Source organism: Sebastes umbrosus, chromosome 12 (genome assembly GCF_015220745.1).
Source record: "Sebastes umbrosus isolate fSebUmb1 chromosome 12, fSebUmb1.pri, whole genome shotgun sequence".
Taxonomy (NCBI): domain Eukaryota; kingdom Metazoa; phylum Chordata; class Actinopteri; order Perciformes; family Sebastidae; genus Sebastes; species Sebastes umbrosus.
In genome coordinates this window covers 7,442,282-7,465,252 of record NC_051280.1, presented here as the reverse complement: position 1 = coordinate 7,465,252, position 22,971 = coordinate 7,442,282, and the positions used below count along the sequence as shown (strand labels likewise).

The window sequence follows — 22,971 nt, the reverse complement described above, 5'->3', positions numbered from 1 at the left end:
CATAAATACAAAGAAATTAGGCTTTTTTTGGGTAAATTTACACTTAAAATTAAATTAATAAGAAAAAATGCATTACTGTCTTTGTCACTGCAATCATAGCAGCCAAATATAATATTTCTATAGTACAGTGCAAAATCTGATAAAATGTTAACAAGTATTAAATTATTGACATCTTTCCACAATTCACATGTAAATTTACAGGACCGGAAATGAGAGCAAGTTTCAGGATGTGATTCGCAGAAGGAACAATTTACATCTATGTCACTCTTTAACTTTAGTAAGAAATGTTTCACTGGATAGAATCAGTGGATAAATGACACCTCTTTCACCTTATTTGTTAGAAGCAACTTTTGTGGTAAGGACCAAACTTTCTTCCAGTCAATATCACTAATAAAATGTATATATATATATATATATATATATATATATATATATATATATATATATATATATATATATATAATAAGTCAATATCACTAACAAAATTACTCCAATAAAATGTTGCTGCCGGAGTAGAAACCACGCTGTCCTGAAACAAGGCCCTTATCCTGGAGTCCATACCTCTATTAACAGAAAAACAGACTTTAGAGAAATAGAGAGATTTCTAATTCACGTTTATTAGAAGAGTTACGTCAGTTGCCTAACGTCACATCCGCCCTCTAACTTTCCCGGAAGTAAACCAAAATAAAACAGCTGGGCAGGCGCGTCGCCTCGCTGCAGAAGCTCGAGCTGCTGAATAAAGCTTCACTTCTGCTTCTGCTGTGTTTTTATCTTCACTCGGCAGGATGTCTTTCTCCTCCTCGTTCGGTACGCAGCTCTCCGCCATCATGGAAGTGTTAGCGAAGGCTGCGGTGGCCGAGATAACGAAGCTGGTGGAGGACGGGTCGGTGGTGCTGCGGCTGGAGATGTGTCGCAAAGACAGCGAGATCCAGGAGCTCAAGAGAAGTTTGAAGATAATGGAGGTTGAACTCTGCAACGCTCAAGAAGCAGCAGCCAAGACCCGAGCGACGGAGGACAAACAGGAGCAGACTGCATCCGGGAATCAGGTCGACGGAAAAGGTGAGCAACACCTGACAGCTAGCTGCCACATCTGGTTCTGTGTGAGAGAACCATCACACCAGACTCCATTCAAAAACTATCAAATTAAGTTTTTGCATTCCTATAAACAACATTTTCTTGTTTGCTAGAGCATAACTTTAAGATCCTTAACATTTTTAATGATGATCTCTTAAATTCGGCTGAAAGATGAATCCCTTTACACTCTCAAATATTAGACTGTACAGTTTTCAGCACTGAATACCGTTATAGGCACACATTGTTTTTCCATTGTATCTATACATTGCCAAACCAAAAGTATTATATTTTGGATAATGATGTTAGATTACTTACTATAGATGATTAGGGCTGCATCAAAACCCCATCTATTTAGTCTGGCTTTTATGTAGTGTTTTATATTAATTTTATGGTTTTATTGTTTATACTTATTTTATTTAACATCAGAAACAGAAACTAACAGAAAATAGTGAAAAAAATCCAAGATGACATTCTTAAATTGCTTGTTTTGTCTGAGCAACAGTCCAAAACGATGGAGAGAGGGAATGTTTCGGGAATCATCAAAATAGATGCCAGTTAATTTTTAAGTTGATTCACTAATTGAGTAATTGACAAATTCTTTCAGATCTACAAATTTACTAAATTTAGAAAAACTGGGTAAGCTTTCGGTTGATCAACTCAATCAATCAGCTCAATTGACTTATGATCTCAGCTCTAGATTTAAGGGGTATTAATGAGATTAAACTCACAATCAATTCTGAAATTGGAAAGTTTCTTGTAGCAAGTTGATGCAGTGAACATACTATATCGGGTTGATGAGGAACTCATCTGTAGTGTTCAGAAAAAGTCATGTTATTCTCCTCTGGTCTTCCAGTAAACAGTGTAAGTAAATAGCCGTGGGCTTGTACTGTGCCAAAGAATAACGAACAAGGTTCATATCCAAATGTTGTGCAATTAAACTACCAGCCAAACCTCAAACGTTGGAAAACAATGTGGGAAACCTAATGGGAATATAGCTGCAAGCGGCGATTCTGGGTCAAGTCAACCCTTCAGTGCTGTCAGTTGCTGATGAAATTTAGCTATCTAGTTCACTCTGGGACAGTCAATGACTGTCCATTGTCCCTGTTAAATAAGCAAATAGATAAAATAAATGATCCAAAATTAAAGCAAGCAGCAATAAGCAGGTTTCAGGCTTCACAAAGCTGAGCAAAGTTAAATTTGATATTTTCACAAGTGTATAGCTTAAGTATTACGTGTATTTAAGACTAATCAAGGGATTGGAAAATAGATTGAAATACAGAAAACATAGAGAAACCATAGTGTCATAATGAAGTTGTTAAAGGTACAGTGTGTAAGATTTGGTGCCATCTAGTAGTGTGGTTGCAGATTGCAACCAACTGAGTACCCCTCCGCTCGCTCCTCCCTTTCCAAGGCTGTGGAAACGTGAGTCGCCAAGTGCAAAACCGTGGTAACGCCGTTCGCCTCGCTCAGAGGCCTTCTTACCATAATAACACTACTTTAGGAGCAACGGAAGTTAGACGGCGGATGGCGGTACCACGGTTTTACACTCTGCGGCTCACGTTACTGCAGTGTAACAAGCGTATCAGAGAACTACGGTGGCCTTCAGGTAACGTAAAGACGCGAAAGCCTTCGCCTTTAGAGCCAGTGTTTGGTTTGTCCGTTCTGGGTTACTGTAGAGGTCACTCTTGAGGTAGTTCCAAATAATAAGGAAAACAACTTACGTTTGTGTTCAACTGTAGTTTTTTTTTTGCTTTTATAGATACACCAGCGTTTCCACCTCAGCCGAGCATATAAACGTTTTTGCAATATTTAGATTTTTTTTATTTCATTTAAAGGTCCAGTGTGTAGGATCTGGCGGTATCTAGCAGTGAGGAGATTGCAACCAACTGACAAAGCCTCTCCCGTGTGCCAAGCGCGTTGGAGAGCTACGGTGGCCGACGAAATAACGCGAATGTCCCTCTCTAGAGCCAGTTGTTGTAAGAGTAGAGTGCTTAGAGTGTGTGTACGTCGGAAGTGAGTGGTGAAGCAAGAGAGAGAGAGTGGCGGCGACGGGAGCGAGTAACGTTATCGACACCGGGCCAAGCAGGAAAAGTTAACAAAGTTTGGTTTGTCCGTTCTGGGCTACTGTAGAAACATGGCGGTGCAACATGGCGGACTCCGTGGAGAGGACCCGCTCCCTATGTAGATATAAACGGCTCATTCTAAGCTAACGAAAACAGGATTCTTAGTTTCAGGTGATTATACACTAAAGAAAACATACTTATTAATATTATATTCCATTTCTGAAAATAGATCCCCCTAATTGTTACACACTGGTCCTTTAAGTTTTAGACATTTTTATACGCAAATTGAAAATGCGCACAAAACCAGGTGGATGGAAGCGCACCTGTTGTGTTCTTGCTTTGTTGACTCACATTTGAGGAGTCAAATTCACACCTGCAATTTTATTTCTGTCAATTTCAGATGAAAAAGAAGATCAGGGAACATGTGCAGTGTATCTGGAACCAAAGTCTTCTCATTCGCTGTGCGAGCCCGGACACGGAGCAGAGGAGAACCATGACGTGAGGCCAGCGGTGAAACACGAGCCTGCGGAGGAACTCGCCACCCAGGAAACAACAGACAACCCTGACATTTGCTTTGAGGCGGGAGAGCGAGATGACCTGATGTGGCCTCCTCCTGCTTGCAGAATGTTTGAGAAAAGCTCTGTTACAATGCAGCAGCAGCACGTACAGGTTTTCCCCCCTCACGCTGAGCAATATGCTGCTCATAGAAATACAGAAAGCTCCTATAACTCTTCATCAACCGCAGCAGAGGAAACTGCAGGTGATTCCTTAAGTGTGCCAATAAAAGTAGAGGTAGAGATTCGACCTATGTGCATGGGAAGCACCGCTTCAGAGTCTGCTCATAACGAACAGTTCCGACGTGCTCCACACGCTGCGGTCAGTCAGGATCAGTGCTTGCAGTCTGCTCCGCAACAGGCCGGGCCATTGCTAGCCCCGCCTCACGCACAGAGGTCCACAGCACCTACATTAGGGTCAAACATGGACGTTCACATCCTAAACAGAAACAACCTGAGAGCAAAAAGGCTAATGAATGTTTGGAAAGCGAATCAGAGACAGTTCATCTGCTCGATCTGCAACAGGGGTTTCCCTCGCATGTCTCAGCTGGAGGAGCACAAGGCCTCCCACCAGCTCTTTAAACCTTTCAAGTGCCTCGAATGCGGGAAATCTTTCACCCAGAAGACCCGTCTGAAGACGCACCAAAGTGTGCACACGGGGGAGAGGCCGTACAGTTGCAAAATCTGCGGCAAGATGTTTTCGAGGCAGGACAACTGCCTGAGGCACGAGCGGTTCCACAGCGGGGTGAAGCCGTACAGCTGTGGACAGTGTGGTAAAAGCTTCACCGTGCTGGGTAACCTCAAAATACACCAGGAGATTCACCTGCAAGGTAGATAGCGCTCAGATACTGGCACTCTGAGTGAGAGAATTTGCACAATGTACTTTGACAGTTTTTAATGCATTGAATGCAACCATAAAATGTCTACCTTGCATTTCAGGGCGCTAAGCAGGGATGCTGGCAATGTTCAAAACATGTTTGCGGAAAAATGTGATTGTTATATTTATGATTGCTCTAACCAGTGTATGGCATGTGCTGGAAATGAGGCCCAACCATACCCAAACATTAGTGTTATTTATGAAATTCATAATGGTGGTTTCAGCCTTGGATTCCTGTCGTGTCATGGGCTTCTTGTGGCAGTTTTTGAGGATCCTTTTTCCTCCTTTTAGATAGATTCACAGCTGTGCAACACTTTCTCTTGCAACAAGCTGATTTGCTGGATCGGTGTCGTTGCCATTATTGACTTTATTAAGCAGGTTGGATATCTGCCAAGACATACATCCAAATTAAATACACTTAGTGTGGCGGGGGCTGCCAACTCCGTTTTTTTTCTTGGTTCATACATAATAATGATTCCAATTAGTTCCATGCAGTTTCACAAATAAAGAGCACAGGAGAGCACTTATCGGGAGAGAAAAAGTTGGATCGGTGCATCCCTAGTTTTTCCAGTTTTATCATGTTGTTCTCAGAGGTATTTCAGTGCCTTGGAAATTTTCTGGTATCCTCTCCCCGATTGGTATTTTTTGTATTTCTCTTTTGTCTTCATGATGTTGGATCTTTCCAGATACAGACTGTGTATTAAACCAAGAGTTCCACCTTGATTACACACAAGTGATGTCCATTAAACTTATTATGTGGCCTCTGAAAACAGTCGGGTGCACCAGTGATGATTTAAGTGTGTCATAGTAAAGGGAGTGAGGGCGTGTGTGTGCCTATGCAATAATTTATTGTGTTTTAATATTTGTACTTATTTAATATAATGTTTTTTTCTTGACATTAAAGTATGTTAATGTTCCTGATTGTTCTTTTTCCCATTTTGCAGTAAAGGTTCCAACTTTAATTTCATCTTTTGCTATATTTATACATATATGAAAAAAAATACTTAATAAATATAAATATATGTATATAAGTATATATATTACATGCCTTTTTCCAAAATTTGTTATAAATGTATTTATTTTACATTGTTTATTTTATTGATTTGCTTTTTTCCTCATCTTTGTTTCGATTATGAACTTTCTATATTATGAGTTAATGTATATGGTTGAGTTGAATAATATTTTATTGGGAGAAAAGGGGACTTAAAAAAAAGTATTAAAAAAAATAAAATAAGTTAAAGCTTGTCAAATTACGTCCATTGTGTCTCGGTGTGTTCATACATGGTGTGTGAAACAGGCCAGCTCAAAATACTATTTTATATATATATTATTTGTTAAGGATGGCAAGAATGTCAAATTTCCCAAGGGAAACTGTAAAACTTAATGGTGTTATTGTGCTAAAATACATCTTGTTTGTTTGGATAAGTTGTGCCTTTATTGACCCCCAGAGGGGAAATTCGGGTGTTACAGCAAGACAGGGTCAGCAATAAGCACAGATGAATAGAGAAAAGTTAAAAACGGATAATTAAAGGTAAATGAAATATAATAATAATAATAATAATAATAATAATTATAATAACTATGCAAGAGCAATTAAACTCAAAATGTCAAGGCAACTAATACTGCAAGCAAAGTGAAAAAGTGTAATGGAACTGTAGATTTTCAAACTATCCACATTCTGAGCACTTTTCGGACTTGTTGGCTTAAAAGTTGATCCTGAGCATTCATTGTTTACCTTTGAAACAGCAGTTGACAAAAAATATCTCCATTTATTCAATTCACTTCCAAGTAAACTCCAACATTTTCAGTTTTAAAAAAAAAATTATTTGATATTTTACTTTAAATATTTTTAAAGGGCCACATTTTTTTCTATAAATTGTTTTCTTGTGCTTTTCTACTTCTATTTGATTTATTTATTTATTTTTATTTTATTTTATGCATTTATTTGACGATGCATATAGACATTTTTACATTTAAATTAAATGCAAGCAATGTAATGTATATAGGACTTCTAGTCGTATCTATGTGCAGTCCCTGGTTAGGCTTTTAAGGGACAACACATAACACTCTAATACAAACATAGAGATAATCATTAAAACAAACAACCACTACAAACAGTAATTGAAAGAACAATGACTGAAAACAACAGTTATTGTATAGGTTACTGCTGATTGGATTATTTCCTGTATGTTTAAAACTGGTGCAAAGCCTGTATGATGCTGTTTTTGAAATGTTTGCTGGTTACAGTTTTTCTCAGTCGCTTTGGCTAATTTTTTGAAACAGTCTTAACTTTCTCTAAACTGTAATCGTCACATCTGTTTGACATCACAACTCTATTGCATGTCTGCAAAATGTCGTAACTCGCCCAAACACTTCATTAATGCTTCAAAACCCAGTTATTGTGTCAGTAAATTGACCAATGCCACCAAAATGAAAAGTTGTTTTGTAATTGTGTGAGCCGTACTGGTCAAAATGTTTCGATATTTCTTCACCAGTCAACCCTTGGAAATGTTTCTTATATTTCTTTTTCTACTTTTTTTGTTGACACTGACTGTTTACTGTACTATACCAGAATGTCAGTTCTGTCTAGCTGCAGGCTGTTGTGTGTCGCACAAAGCTTGTTAGATTACTGTACACACAGAAACAGGATATGCACATTTGTATGTATACAAGTAAATGTATTAGTGTAGCAATGTGTTACATGTATTGTAAACGGTAAATTCACATTTAATCTTTGATATGAAGTCATATACAGTGAACAGAAAATTTGACACAAAATGACATCCATACCAAAAATAAGTAAAGCAAAAAAACAACAAACTGTATCTCCTCACAGTACGTAACACCATGTCATAGATATTTATGGAATATACATGTATGTCTGACAGATTTTGATAATTGAATGGATCCTTTTGTATGTGATGGCTCAAAGGATGAAATAATGTTTGGAAGTTGTGAAGAGTATTCAGACAATTTCACCGAGAATCAACTCATCAGTTTTGATCAGCAAGACGTGCAAGTGGTTATTGTACTTACTCTTTTGCACATGTGCAAAAACAAGTGCAATTTGCTTGAATGAATGAGAAATTCAAATCTGTTGTGAACGACAAATTAATTGTTCAGAGATTTGAACTTATTGTAAAAACAATTATTGTTTGTTATTATTAATTATTGTCTTATTGTTATTAAAAAGCCATTCTCATTCAAGAATTGAGCCAAAGCGAATGAGAAAAACTGTAACCAACAAACATTTCAAAAACAGCATCATACAGGCTTTGCACCTGTTTTAAACATACAGGAAATAATCCAATCAGCATCAAATCAACATTTGGGATGGCAAGAATAATCAATATAAAAATAAATCATTATATTATGGAAAATGGGTCGACAAATGGGTATCGTATTAGTTAAACACATTCTTAATGCTGATGGGCAGATGAAGTTACTAATTAATTCCTTTCCAATTTTAGATTACCAGTTACTCCAAAAGAGTTTGCAGTGGTGTTTAATGCTCTGCCGAGGAGTGTGTTACAACTTCTTAGAGGCTCAGTAAGGGAGATTTCGATGATCGATACATTTAATAATGGTATATTCTTTGGAGAAGTCGACATTACCATTTTCGATTTACCGTTATTCTATCCAGTAGTGACGTATTTGAAAATAAAATTGACCTTATGAACCCGGTCACATCATGGGGCCAGGTTTATAGGGTCAGCTGATTGTGTAGAAGTGGCCCACATCTATCAAATCAGCTGCTTCATTTTTTTATGTTTCTTATGAGCAAATACAGGTAAAGGTTTTTATATATGTTTAATTATTAAAAATAATCTGCCCCATCTTGGGCCCTTGCAAACATGGGGCCCCTAGGCTGCAGCCTTGGCCAGCCTGTGCATTCATCCAGTCCGGTGTATACCGGAATATGTTGGGTGGATGTTGAACATTATTTAAGAAGGAAAACGGGGTAAACAATTCAATTTCAGGGAAAAATACATTCGTATGTGATTTGAAGGTAATGAGAAGAAAAATATATTATATTCTTTGTACATTAATTCCATTTTTGGGGAAAATTTCACATTCACAAGAAGAGATGAGCGGACCCCAAACCTAATTATGAACATTTTTTTTATCAAGAACTGAGACGATATGGCACCACAATAAAAAAGAATAAGAAGGCAATCAGATCTAACTATGCGTTTGACAAATTTCTTATGGACCGATGAGAATCTATTGTGATTTTGTATCTCTTTTTCTCTTTATAGATGTATTTTTTTATTGTATTTTATTAAATTTTTTTTATTTTTATTTTTTTTACCTTTTTAACATATTTGTATGTATATATTGTTATTGTACTTATATTTTCTAAAATTAAAAAAAAATAAATAAATAAAAAACAACCTCGGAAGTGCCTCGGCAATCTGCGTTGCGCCTCTCCGCCCGTGTTTACGGTATTTATGTCATCACTTCCGCAAAGCGAGAACTTGTGTTTATTCTTTGTACCAATTAGCTGCTAGCTTAAAGCGGTCCACATTAAAACCAACACCGAGCTAACGAAGTAGCCGCAGTTTGGACCCAGTCAGCGGCTCCAGCTATGGCCTGGTCCGGTTAGCTTTAGGGGCGAGGAAGTTACACACACTGTAAAGTTCACGCTTCTCTGTCACTTTGTTTGGTTTGTTTTAACAATGCTGAGCAGCAGCGTCGCTCTGCGGGCTCAGATTAGCTCCATCATCGATGTCTTGTCCAAAGCAGCCGTGGCAGAAATCGCCAAAGTTGTGGAGGACGGCATGGTGGTGCTGCGGCTGGAGATGTGTCAGCGAGAAAACGAGATCAAGAAGCTGAAGAGCAACATCGAGGTTCTGCACAACGAGCTGAGATCACTGCAGGACAGCGAGACCCTGCGACCAGACCACCAGGGGAGAGATGGTGAGATGTGGACCTGACACACAGACAAGACATAAACACACACTTTATCTCTCTTACGTTGCACTTTAGTATCACACTGATGAGGACACATGAGGACAGATGGAATAACACAAATCTCTGCTTTCTGGACACCCGTCTGACCTTGTGTTGGCCTTTGAGGACCTCCACATCTCTGCTATAGGCTCTGTCTGTCTGTCTGCATGGGGGTTGACCATAATAAGTTCATTGTACCTGCACACTAAAATAACCTGCTCACATTTATGAACACTGCTGCAAAGGTGGGTAAATGCCAGCAGTATTGTGACAGCTCCAAGGATGCCTTTTCATCTAAGAGAGATGAGAGATGATCCTTTATTAGTCCCACAGCAAAGGGGACATTTTCAGTGTTACAGCAGCAAAGGGGACAAACATCCAATGCCAAAAGAGGCATCAGTAAAAAACAAACAAAACAAGATATAAATAAGTAAACAATAAAGATATAATAAATAAGTAAACAGTAAAAAAAAACCCGAAATACGTGCATCTCCCTCAATGTACTTACACATAAATATAAATAACATCTAGGAACAAGAAGGCTGGACATTAAATGTAAAGAATAGACAGGATTGTGGTGGGTGGTAAGATGGACCTGACACAGACAGACAGACATAAACACACACTTTATCTACCTGTCTTAACGTGAGGTACGCTCTTACATTGCACTGTCGTATCACACTGATGAGGACACATGAGGACAGATGGAATAACACAAATCTCTGCTTTCTGGACACCCATCTGACCTTGTGTTGGCTTTTGAGGACCTCCACATCTCTGCTATAGGCTCTGTCTGTCTGTCTGCATGGGGGTTGACCATAATAAGTTCATTGTACCTGCACTCTGAAATAACCTGCTCACATTTATGAACACTGCTGCAAAGGTGATGTGTAAATGCCAGCAGTATTGTGACATCTCCAAGGAGGATGCCTTTTCATCTAAGAGAGATGAGAGATGATCCTTTATTAGTCCCACAGCAAAGGGGACATTTTCAGTGTTACAGCAGCAAAGGGGACAAACATCCAATGCCAAAAGAGGCATCAGTAAAAAAAACAAGTATAAATAAGTAAACAATAAAGATATAATAAATAAGTAAACAGTAAAAAAAACCCCGAAATACATGCATCTCCCTCAATGTACTTACACATAAATATAAATAACATCTAGGAACAAGAAGGCTGGACATTAAATGTAAAGAATAGACAGGATTGTGGTGGGTGGTAAGATGGACCTGACACAGACAGACAGACATAAACACACACGTTATCTACCTGTCTTAACGTGAGGTACGCTCTTACATTGCACTGTCGTATCACACTGATGAGGACACATGAGGACAGATGGAATAACACAAATCTCTGCTTTCTGGACACCCGTCTGACCTTGTGTTGGCTTTTGAGGACCTCCACATCTCTGCTATAGGCTCTGTCTGTCTGTCTGCATGGGGGTTGACCAAAATAAGTTCATTGTACCTGCACACTGAAATAACCTGCTCACATTTATGAACACTGCTGCAAAGGTGATGGGTAAATACCAGCAGTATTATGACAGCTCCAAGGATGCCTTTTCATCTAAGAGAGATGAGAGATGATCCTTTATTAGTCCCACAGCAAAGGGGACATTTTCAGTATTACAGCAGCAAAGGGGACAAACATCCCATGCCAAAAGAGGCATCAGTAAAAAAATCTCAAATAAACAAGATATGAATAAGTAAACAATAAAGATGTAATAAATAAGTAAACAGTCAAAAAAACCTCCCTCAATGTACTTACACATAAATATAAATAACAGCTAGGAGCAAGGACAAGAAAGCTGGACAATAAATGTAAAGAATAGACAGAACTGTTATGTACACAAGTATGGGAAAAATAGGTGTATATATTGCTATTAGGGCTGTCTGTCGATTAAAATAGTGAATCGCTATTAATCAGACATTTTTTATCTGTTTTAAAATGTACCTTAAAGGGAGATTTGTCAAGTATTTAATACTCTAAATATGCTGCTTTATCCAAATGTAGGTATATATTTATTATTGGAAATCAATTAACAACACAAAACAATAACAAATATTGTCCAGAAACCCTCACAGGTACTGCATTTAGCATAAAAAATATGATCAAATCATAACATAGCAAACTGCAGCCCAACAGGCAGCAACAGCTGTCAGTGTGTCAGTGTGCTGACTTGACTATGACTTGCCCCAAACTGCATGTGATTATCATAAAGTGGGCATATCTGTAAAGGGGGAGACTCGTGGGTACCCATAAAACCCATTTTCATTCACATATCTTGAGGTCAGAGGTCAAGGGACCCCTTTGAAAATGGCCATGCCAGTTTTTCCTCGCCAAAATTTAGCGTAAGTTTGGAGCGTTATTTAACCTCCTTCATGACAAGCTAGTAGGACATGGATACCAATGGATTCTTTAGGTGTTCTAGTTTCATTTGATATCAGTATTTTCCCTCTAGCTTTAAAACTGAGCCAACTACAACCTAAAATTAGAGAGTTGCGTTAATGTGTTTAAGAAATTAGTAGCGTTAAAATTAATTTGCGTTAACGCGTTATTGAAATGTTGATATTGCACAGGATATGGATATTGCACAGTGGTATACATCTGCATCGACAAAGAGGAACAGCAATCATTTGTTAAAACTAATAAAGAAATGAGGCATATATCCACTTTACATGAAACCCCCCTGAAAGGGGTCGGTCGTAGTGATGAACCTAAGGTTAGCATTAAGTTTAATTATGGCACCACATCACAATTTTTAAACCTCCAACGGATCTGTAATTTTCTTCCATCCATGTAGGCAACGTGCACAGCAACATTTATATATGAGCGCACTATACAAGAAAGTTGCCATCCTTATGAAAACATCTGAGTTTAAATTATAAACCCAACCAGCCTTCAACCAATCTTGTTCTGCAGCAATAAACTTTTATGATAAACTAATTCTGCAAGAAGGCAACATGTACGAGCCAATCAGAGACAGTAGGGCGGGTCTTTGCGGAATGCAGATGAGGAATAAAATCAATCAAACTACTGTAAATAACAGGCTGCACGACTGCCAATGGCTGTGAAAGAGGTAACAAAGAACGTATATTGCTAAGAAGTGAAAGTCAATTGTTCGTTCCAGTCAGCGCCCAGAGAAGAGCTACGCCTCCTCCATTTAGGACTGAAAGCGACTACCGGGCGCCAGTTAAACATCTGCCTATAAAGTGCCGTACAAAAGTAAAAACTAAATAGTTTCTATTCTACTGTCATAATTTTAATGTCTCCACAAAAATAATAAATATTATAAATATGCGTACAATTATAACTATTTACTTACTTATTTATTTATTCAACTTTTTTGCTTCCCAGAGGAGCATAAAGTGAGCGATGGACATAAATGGAAGTTAGAAATATCCAGCACACAGATTTTGAGAACAATCTCAAACTTTTTCATGTCAAGGACCTCCAAAATCGATGTCCAATAGACCACAGACCATGGACGTATAAGAGGTTGTGTCCTGTGCTTTTGCCCTGTGTGTTAGTAAGTAGACTAGAACTACATTAAATTGTGTTTATCTCATGCTACTAGCACTACTAGCTACTGGCGGATAGCCGGTTGTTTGGGAACAGAGACGTTAATACATCCACCACGGAACAGGCTTACAGCATACAGCTCATAGGTGTATTATAAGAAATTAAAAGTGATGAATTACAGCCAATATATCCGTTATTACAGCCGCATACAGCTAGCAGGAAGCTGGCTGCACGCTCATATGTCATATGAGCGTGTAGGGCGGTGCAGTCCCGTGGGTCTGATGAGCGTTCATTATGCCGAGGAAAATAACTCTGGATTTGGCTATTAGTGAATTTTACAACTTTTCTTAGGACATCATGATTTATGTGTTCGTGCTGGGAAGTTGATTTACGTTAGAATTTGAGCTACGTAATACACATGATGTACAACTTCATCATTGTCTTTCAACAGACAGTCAGAGTGACGTTGGTGATGAGAGGACCTCGCTTGAAAAGGGGCCCGCCGATAAGGACCAGAACAGTCGGTCCAGACCTGAGATGCAGGTGAAATGTGAACCTGTGGAAGAAGGAACTCAAGGGGCCCGAGGACAACGTGACCAGCTGGGAGAACAACCGACCGCGTTTGAAAGGGACAGTGCGCAGTGGAGACCGACAACGCAAACTCCGACAGGACGCATCAACTCAGATTATTTAAATTTAGGGCAGAACTCCTTGTCGTGTCTCCCCGAATCTCGTCTGGACACGGGACTGGCTGCGCCCTGCGGCAGCTCCGCCGGGTTTCAGCACAGCCCGTTCAGCCGCGGGCTGCTGGGGTACGGTCAGTATCGCAACTCGTACAACCAGGTGCGGAGGAGGACGGTGAAGAGGTTGATGTTTAAGAAAGGCTACATCTGTCCGTACTGCGGTAAATATTTTGAGCGTGCCGGCCACCTGGAGAGACATAAGAGGATTCACACCGGTGAGAAACCGTACCGCTGCGAGATATGTGGGAGACGGTTCAATCAGAAATGCAGCCTGAAGGAGCACACGAAGATTCACAGAAGATGTAAGTAAAATACTTCATTGTCTAAGCAAACGTTGCAGGGAAAATCAATAATCCTTTTGTCAACAACTACTTTTCGAGTTGCCCTTGAGCAAAGCATGTTGTCGTCTGAAGCTCTTTGCCAGGAAGGAGTGAAACACTTTTTTTAAAGTTTCAGTTAGATTAGATCTACATGCAAAGCAGGGTGTTGCCCCAAAAGAGGCACGCAAGGCTATATTCTGTTGATTCGAAGAAATTCTTTCATGTTTTCCTGCTCAGGGAGGCCACGACCTTTGGCTGTGGAGCTGGTGGGGATTTAGTGTCTTGCTCAAGGTCTCTTCAGCAGGGCAGGATTAGGGAGGCTCACAGGGTCATAGGGGTTCAAATGCCTGAGATCACTGTCTCTCTGCCAGCATACAGTATTTATATTCAACTGGACGATTGTATACATTTCTTTTTCCTAAAGTTAGTACAGTATAAAGACTTCCCTGGGACCTTGAATAGTGTTTAAAATATTTGTCAATGTCCATAGAAAAAAATAATGTGGAGAAGCAATAAATGCATAATATGAAAGTCCTCCAAATCTCCCTGACTCATCGCTAGTTGTATTTCTTGGTGTGTTATTTTTGTCCCCTGTCCTGGAGTCTCGGTTCAATTCACAGTTGGAAGTCTCTGTGTGTCTGTGACATTCCTCGGTGTCACAGCAAGCAGAGAAAAACTATGAGGTTTAGGCGAGACGAGAGTTAAAGAGGGGGGAGGTGACTTAAAAAGTGCCCCGCTGACAGCTGTGTTGGCCTGGCTGGCTCATAAGAAGGCCGGCCTTTTATATCCTCTCTGCTGCCCGGGGCAACACTCATTGGATATTAATTACTGGGGTCACATCTCAGTTCAGGTTCATGCCAATGTTACTGTAAGGCAGTTTTTAAGTGGCAGCCAGCAGCGTTACCGTTATCCATCCATCTGTGCTGTCGAATCCAAAATGCTTTCACATATTTCCCCGCAGACTGATTTTTTTTTTATTCAGCGTGGCTCGCTAGTTTCATACATTTTGCGAACTTAAATAGCCTGATTTGATGATGGCAATAGTGCTTACAATAGACATGACCTGTTGTTCTTAAAGACAGTGAATTTTGAATTTTGACACATAAATACAGATGGAATATTACAATTTTTTAGAGCGTTGTAGTACATATATACGCATACATATATACATGTATACTGTATTGATTATTTGACAGAAGTGTTATAATTGGTTTGGGTAAGGTTTTGGGAAGACTGGGGCGTTAACAGATGGACTGAATGGTTTGGGAATAAATCATAGACTGTATGTATATACAGTAAGAAGTGGATGTAGTGGCCGTAATGTTTCATCATCACTCCTCTTCATCCCCTATGGGACATAAGGCTTCAATGAGCTCTCTCCATTGCATTCTGTCCTTGGCAGCATGTTGGGCCTCTTCCCATGACAGGTTCATCTTGTCCAGCTCCTGTATGACAGTTCTGCGCCAGGTGGAATTTTACAATGTTTACTGAGGTAACAAATCAAGTGAAAATTAGGATCATTTTCTCATACACTTCTATACAATCAGACCTCTTTTTGCAATCGGAGGAGTCGCCCCCTACTGGACATTAGAAAGAATACAAGTTTAATGCACTTCAGCATTGGCTTCACTTTTCAGAACTGGAGGTTGCCCACTGGAATAAATGCATAAACTGGTGTAAACTAAAAGGCTATGAGGAAATTGTTATTTGGATGTGAGGAGTTTTGTTTGTGTGAATAATGTTTAATATGGATAGGAACCTTTGCATGACCTACATACTGTTTATGGCCACACCACATGTTAAAAAGTTTAAGGGTTAATGGTAAAAGTGCATATGATGACATCTTTCTGCTTAAACAGGTATTCAGCCCAGACCACTTGAGCTCAAGGTGGGGGAACAGAAGCATGTTCCCGAGGTGACTCTATGTACCGATGCTCTTCACCCTGAGGAAGAGGGCCTGGTAAAAGCTGAGGATGTCCTACCTAAGAATGAGGACATTCTCACAACGCCTGTGCACGTCAAATCTGAGCCTGCAGAGGAGAATATAGCACCGCCGCTGTTTCACGGAGGAAACGAGCAGGCGAGGGAAGGAGGAGACGACCGCAGTGAGAACTTCCCAACATTTGAGAGGGACAACCAGCAGTGGATGTCCAGACTACAAGGACAAAACAACACAGACATCAGCAGTACAGAGTATCTCGGTAGCTCGGCGCAGAGCTTGGCGTCCTTCCCGGGGATAGCTCAGTTAATGCCGCCCCCGGTCGAGGCGTCTTGTAGCACATTCTCCTTTCCAGGGAAACCATATGGGGAACTCAAAAACAGCATGATCTCCCAAACGCCTTATGGATCCTCAGACACACTTATGATGTCGAGTGAAGGAGGCTTGCACGGTATGGCGCTGAATCACCACCACCACAGTGTAAGCAGGTCTTTCCAGGTGATCAAACCAAAGAAATGCTTCGGCTGCTCGTACTGTGGCAAGGTCTTTGAGCGCGCCGGCCACCTGGAAAGACATTTACGAATTCATACCGGGGAGAAGCCGTACGGCTGCCATATCTGCGGGAGGTGCTTCAATCAGAAGAGTAGCCTCAAGGGCCACATGAAGACGCACAGAAATGGTAAGAGACAAGCGGTTCCATTCCCAGATACGATACTGAATACGGCTGCAACTAACGGTTATTTTTAATATTAATAATGTCTATTATTTTCTTGATTCATTTATCAATCGTTTGATCAATAACGGTGCCTCTCAACCTTTTTTTTGTGTCGAGGACCCCTACATTGGTAAATACATTATTTCACGGACCCCATTTGATACGATTTTGCTTCAGGGACCTCCATCTGAACAGAATTTGGTTGTTAGATACAGTATGTAGTTGTCAACTGCAGTTGGGGAGATAACCGTGGAGGAAGTGAAACCTCAGAATAGTCTGTACTCTTATGGCCTCTTATGATCTCACTTCTATAGAGAATTAAATAGTGAAAATACACTATTCTCCATTTTTCTGTGGACCCCCTGTAACTCTCTCAAGGACCAGTGGGGGGCCGCGGCCCCCTGGTTGAGAACCACTGATCTATAAAATGTCAGACAATGGTAAAAGAATGCCATCTTCAATGTGCTTGTTTTGTCCAACCAACAGTCCAAAACGTTAAATGTTTAGTTTATTATCATTGAAGACCAAGAAAACCAGCAATTAGTCACATTTAAGAAGCTGGAGCCAGTCTTTTTTTGAAGCATTTTTGCTTTAAAAAAGAGTTTTATACATGATTAATCAGTAACCAAAACATTGATTACAAACAAATTCTTGAAGAAAACTTTTTCTGTTTTCAAAAATCTGAGAAAAGTCTTGATGAATTGAAGTAATTGGGACGCTGTGAGTCCGTGCATCCTCCCATTTATTTCAATTCATCAAGACTTTTCTCAGTTTTTCTGTTCTTCGTTCACCGTGGAGGTAAAAAAGTTTCCTTCAAGAATTCAAGGTAACGGGGTGAGTAATTGATATTCAAATGGTCATTTTGTGGGTGTAAAAAAGTATTCCTTTAACAATATAATTAAACCAATATATAATTGTAAAATATCCTATTTTAACTCCACCGGCTACTAGATCCATATCTTGCACAAAAGCACAACAGCCGTAAAAGAAAAGTTCCTCATTAACGCTATTTACTCATTTATTTCTCTCGCCTGTTCTTTTTTGTTTTCTGAATAGGGGAGAACACGGACGTGCTGGAGGCACATCACTTGATGTTTACAATGCCTGACAGTCAACCGTTGAAGAACCTGGCAGAACACAAGACTGGACTGGCAGCTTTAGAGGAACAGCTACTGGGCACCTCGTACAGCGAGGCAGTCGGTGAGCAAACAGTGATGGTGAAGCTGGAGCCAAGAGGGGAGGGTTTTCACACTCTAAGTCAGGCGGGGACTGACAACGGCACAGACCAAAGTCAGCTGTGGACACCTGGGACAGAGAAGAGCGGTGATACTGAGGAAACTGTCTGTGTACTTTTACATGACGTCAAGTATCACCTCAGTCCTGCTGCCGGAGCCGCCAATGAGCAGCAGGGATACACATCACCAATAAGAGATCTGCCTTTTCTAGACGACAAAGAAAAGGAAGAAATGATGCACAGTGATGAGTATTCAATGTTGGGAATGCAACCGAGAAGCTCCGATATGACTCTCGCACCTGAGCTGCAGGATCAACATGTTGCACCGGAGCTGGCGGTGAATGAGTTCACAGCAGTGAGCGACAGGACTCACGAGGGAGGCGTGTTTGAATTTAATATGACCGCCTCAGGCAACCATGTGGACAACTGTGGCGGGGAGGACGCCGCCGCCAGGCAAAATTGCTTTATATGCTCAACTTGCGGGCAAAGCTTTGATAGTTTCACTTCATTTCAGAGGCACCAGTGTCAAAATATCCCAGAGCAATCCTTCAGCTGTGAGATATGTGGTAAGGTCTTTAATCAGATGAGCATCCTGAAATTGCACCTTAAACTGCACGTAGAATAAATTTGCAATGTACACAACACGGTAAAACACTCCCACACGATTCTCCACATTCTCATTTTCTCACGGTCGACAAATCATTATGAGATCTAAATAAATACTTGACAATGTCCCAAAACTTTCAAAAGCTAAAGCAGCAGAACAAAAATACTTTAGTTTTTTTATTTGCAGTACTGATTAAGTACAATCTTTTTTTTGCAGTAAGGACAAAAATGTCCTTTAAACTTCCGTCACACTTCAAGTACTTGGCACAAAATGTTTTCCTTTTCCAAGTTGCTCATTGATTGCTTGACGCTGGCCAGATCTGAGCTTTGGAGTGGCTTTAATAACGACTTAATCACTACACGGAGAAACCAAACAATGCCGAGTGTTTTAAAGGAACAGTGTTTAACATTTAGGGGGATGTATTTTCAGAAATGTAATATAATATTATTTAACTTATATTGTTAGCTTAGAATGAGCCGTTTATATCAATATAGGGAGCTGGTCCTCTTCATGGCACCGCCATGTTTCTACTGTAGCCCAGAATGGACAAACACTGGCTCTAGAGAGGGCCATTCGCATTGTAGTTCTCCTACACGCTAGGGATGTCACGAGAGGGCATTTTCCCACCGGTTAATAAACTTGTGACAACACCGGTGTTACCGATTACACCGGACATTTTACAAGAAATGATGACGCTCACTATATGTAGAGCCCTTACTTTGATATTCAACATTGGATGGCTGTGTGTCTGATCTCTCTGCGCAGGTTTCCACCTGGCGTTGCGCACACCGGCTATGAACGCTCCGTCCTCCGCACGCCGATTACCTTTTTAACGTTAACAGAGCGCTGATACGCGAAAATGAACTAAATGGGTTTTATTTCTCTAAAAATAAAACGACGGTCAGACCGGTGGGAAAGTAATGTAATCGATGTATGCTTGAACACCGTGTAACACTGGTAACACTGGTAACGCAGACTACCGCGGCGAGCCTACTACACGCTTGGCACACGGGAGAAGTTTCAGTTGGTTGCCATCTGCAGCCTCACCGCTAGATGCCGCCAAATCCTACACACTGCACCTTTTAAGTACAATAATTTTTTGCAGTAAGGACAAAAATGTGTCTTAAACCTCTGCCACATTTCAAGTACTTGCCCAAAATGTTTTCCTTTTACTTGACCTACTCCATCTCCTCATTTATAGAAGACTTTTTAAAGTTGATTGAGCATTGTTGGTGTGGACACGGTTGCTCCTCGCTTGCTTGAAGCCGGCCAGATCTGGGCTTTGGAGTGGCTTTAATAACGACTTAATCACTACACGGAGAAACCAAACAATGTCGAGTGTTTTCAAGTGGCAATTGAAGCTGTCACATTTTCTTTTACTCAGACCGATCACTAGTTTCATTTTGCTTACTTTTTTTTAGTGATACTTGTCTTTGTTTTAAGAATGATAATGGCCAAATAACATTAAATAAATGTTGATCACTGCACTTATGAAATACAAGGTTTTTTCAAGTGCAAGTAAATGTAAACCAGTCCAAGTCATTTTGATCGATGCCAAAAGTATGGTATGTCTTCTAGGCCTGCAACTAATGATTGTTTTCATTAGCTATTAATCTGCTGATTATTTTCTAGATTAATCGATTAATCGTTTGGTCTACAAAATGTCAAGGTGATGTCTGTAATTGTCTTGTTGTCAGTCCAAAACCCAAAGATATTCATTTTAATTTGATATATAAAAGAGAAAAGCAGGACATTTTCTTATTTGAGAGGCTGAAAACAGCATTTTCTGCCATTTTTACATGAAAAATTACTTGAGTGTTTAATCAAAATATTTGGCGATTATATTCTGTTGATCGACTAATTGATTAGTCGACTAATTTTTGCAGCTCTAATGTCAACACTATGACTGTAACTCGACCTGTTTCAGTCCAACTAAACTACCCTCACCCTCATCCAGAATCACACTATTCCTTTAATGACATTTATTCTAAAATGTTACCTTTTTAAATTGCAAGAAATAAGAATTAATTTTGCACTGTAACTGAATTTCCTGATTGGAAACTAATCAACATGCTATTTATACGTCAGTGTATTTTTTGTTCTTTAGTGAGAGGTATGTAGGGTTGGATGATGATACACTTTTTGGCTAAACATTTGTAGAGTTTGGCTGAATTAAAGCGAGTTACACTATTACAGTAAGTTCATGGATTCGGTATGTCCACTAAAGATCTAGCACAGGTTTATTCACGATTCAGATTTTTACTGCCAGTTAAGAAAAATGTGAACTCAATCAGTTTCATCAAGCATTGATAAGACAGTCCCCCATTGTTGACCGTACTGTACTAAAATAATCTAGTATAATTTATCTGAAAATATTGAATTATGCCCAGTTTTATCTCTTCATTTTAAGTTGAACCGAAAAGATCCTATCTAACCTCATACAATGTACTGTATACCTCAAATTACTATTGCCTTTAAAGCTGCATGTAAATATGTCTTGATACTGTTAGCTCAATATTCTGTCGGTTTAGTCTTTCAAAAACCAAAATTAATGTAAATGTTAGGCCAGGATTTCAAACATACAGACCTCCCACTAATGACAACATGGTAAAGTGGTTTTCTTGGAGAAAGGTAAGGGATAATGTACAGCGAGCCGGTCATTATTGCGAAATGAACCCTGACAGGGTTAGCAGGTATTCATTTCGCAATTATGACCCGCTCTCTGTACATTATCCTGCATATTACACGGCTACTTACTAAAGAAATAAATAATCTCACACAAAATATTGATTTAAAAATGATTTTATTCCTTCAGCTAATAAAAAAAAAAAAATAGTCCTGTCACTGTGTAAGGAGTGTATCAGAACTGTGTCCATAGCAACGGTCTGTTATACAGAAATAACAGACCGTAGAATGCCGTAATTGACCAGTCAGAATTGAGTATTCAACAAAGCTGCGTGATAAGCGGGATAATGTACAGCGAGCCGGTCATGGTTGTGAAATAAACCCCAACAGGGCGATACACGACCACCTCCACTGTACAATATCCCACTTATTACACGACTACTTACTTAAGAAATCAATAATTTGACACAAAAACGGTCAGCCAGAGTCCGCCGGAACTCAGAACTGCATCCATAGCAACGGTCTGTTATACATAGCAACGGTCTGTTATACATAGCAACGGTCTGCTATAAAGATATAACAGACCGCAGAACGCTGTCATTGACCAATCAGAATAGAGTATTCAACAAAGCCGTATAATAAGTTAATGCTAAATCATTTTCAGGAAACTTTTGCATTATGTGTAACTAAAGAAACATGAAATACCTCAGTGATACACAGGGTCTCTCCATAGTCATCAAGCATTTGGAAAAGTCATGCAATTTGAAACTTCTCTTTTGTTATGTTTTTACCTTTTGACTGATGTTTATTTGGGGGAGATATTTTTTACAAAGTATGCCCTGAGTTAATGACATTGTCTATCCGATAGAAATTACACACATGGAAAATTGATATAAAAAGCCATTAGCCAACTGGTTGAGTAAGTTGTTGGTTCTGGTGCAGTTTGCATGTGTTTGGAGCAGGTGGCTGGACCTGAAGAGGTCATTAAAATGGTTTGACAACACAACACTCCAGCTGAGCCCACAGAAAGGACTCCTGTCTAGGACACAAAACCCTTTACAGTGAAGTGTGACGATACTCTACATTTTTCACATGGGAATGAAATCCCTAACTCTGCCACTGTAGTGTTATATTTTCTTTTTTTTAATTTAAAGAGTGTTCACTGATCAATAATTGTCAATCTGACACCCAATTGTAGCATGATTCACGATAGTTTATCACCTTATACAGGATGTTAGATTACGTTTGAAAAGATGAATATAATGAGAAAATCAGGTTTTCTTTGTTTAGATTTTTGTATTTTCAAATAAATTAAAAACTAAGTTAATCAAAATTGTGGAGTCTGGCACTCTGGTTATTTTCATATTGATCAGTGTGAATAAATGATTTTTGAATGTGAAATCTTTCCTGCACTAATTCATCCTCTTCGTTCCCTGTTTGTTACTTATCGCACCTTGCCTCCTTGTCTTCCAGGATTCCCTCATTCATGGAAAAGATGTAAAATGTGAGCTTCTCTAAACAGAATCAGCTTTATTGGCCAGGTATGAGTACACATGCCAGGAATTTGACTATTTTTTTGTTTTTCTCAGTTTACATACACAGAAATAGAAATACAGCTAAAAACAAGGACAACACAAGATCAAGAGTAAACATAAAAATGTAGCTATTACGTACATACCAGTATGGAAAGAAGAGGACCCAATAAGGACCCTTAATGCAGTGATTCTCAAAGTGGATATT

General features: G+C 39.6%; 2 protein-coding genes across 2 annotated transcripts; both read left to right on the top strand.

The window, feature by feature from the left end:
- Positions 1 to 659: 659 nt before the first annotated feature.
- On the top strand, positions 660 to 4,569 carry LOC119498600 (zinc finger protein 568-like). The gene is made up of 2 exons (XM_037787609.1): positions 660 to 1,059; positions 3,538 to 4,569. The coding sequence occupies exons 1-2, from the start codon at positions 786 to 788 to the stop codon at positions 4,527 to 4,529; spliced, it is 1,266 nt and encodes a 421-aa protein (XP_037643537.1). The 5' UTR covers positions 660 to 785; the 3' UTR covers positions 4,530 to 4,569.
- Positions 4,570 to 8,925: 4,356 nt separating this feature from the next.
- LOC119498598 (zinc finger protein 572-like) lies at positions 8,926 to 19,122 on the top strand. Its single transcript, XM_037787606.1, has 4 exons — positions 8,926 to 9,488; positions 13,500 to 14,093; positions 15,971 to 16,729; positions 17,822 to 19,122. Exons 1-4 carry the CDS (start codon positions 9,248 to 9,250, stop codon positions 18,622 to 18,624), a joined length of 2,397 nt encoding a protein of 798 aa, XP_037643534.1. The 5' UTR covers positions 8,926 to 9,247; the 3' UTR covers positions 18,625 to 19,122.
- Positions 19,123 to 22,971: the final 3,849 nt, after the last annotated feature.

Coding starts and splice junctions, on each gene's coding strand:
- LOC119498600 (XM_037787609.1), top strand. CDS start 786: ATGTCTTTCTCCTCCTCGTTCGGTACGCAGCTCTCCGCCATCATGGAA. Junction 1,060..3,537: donor GAATCAGGTCGACGGAAAAG/GTGAGCAACACC, acceptor TGTCAATTTCAG/ATGAAAAAGAAGATCAGGGA.
- LOC119498598 (XM_037787606.1), top strand. CDS start 9,248: ATGCTGAGCAGCAGCGTCGCTCTGCGGGCTCAGATTAGCTCCATCATC. Junction 9,489..13,499: donor AGACCACCAGGGGAGAGATG/GTGAGATGTGGA, acceptor GTCTTTCAACAG/ACAGTCAGAGTGACGTTGGT. Junction 16,730..17,821: donor CATGAAGACGCACAGAAATG/GTAAGAGACAAG, acceptor TTTTCTGAATAG/GGGAGAACACGGACGTGCTG.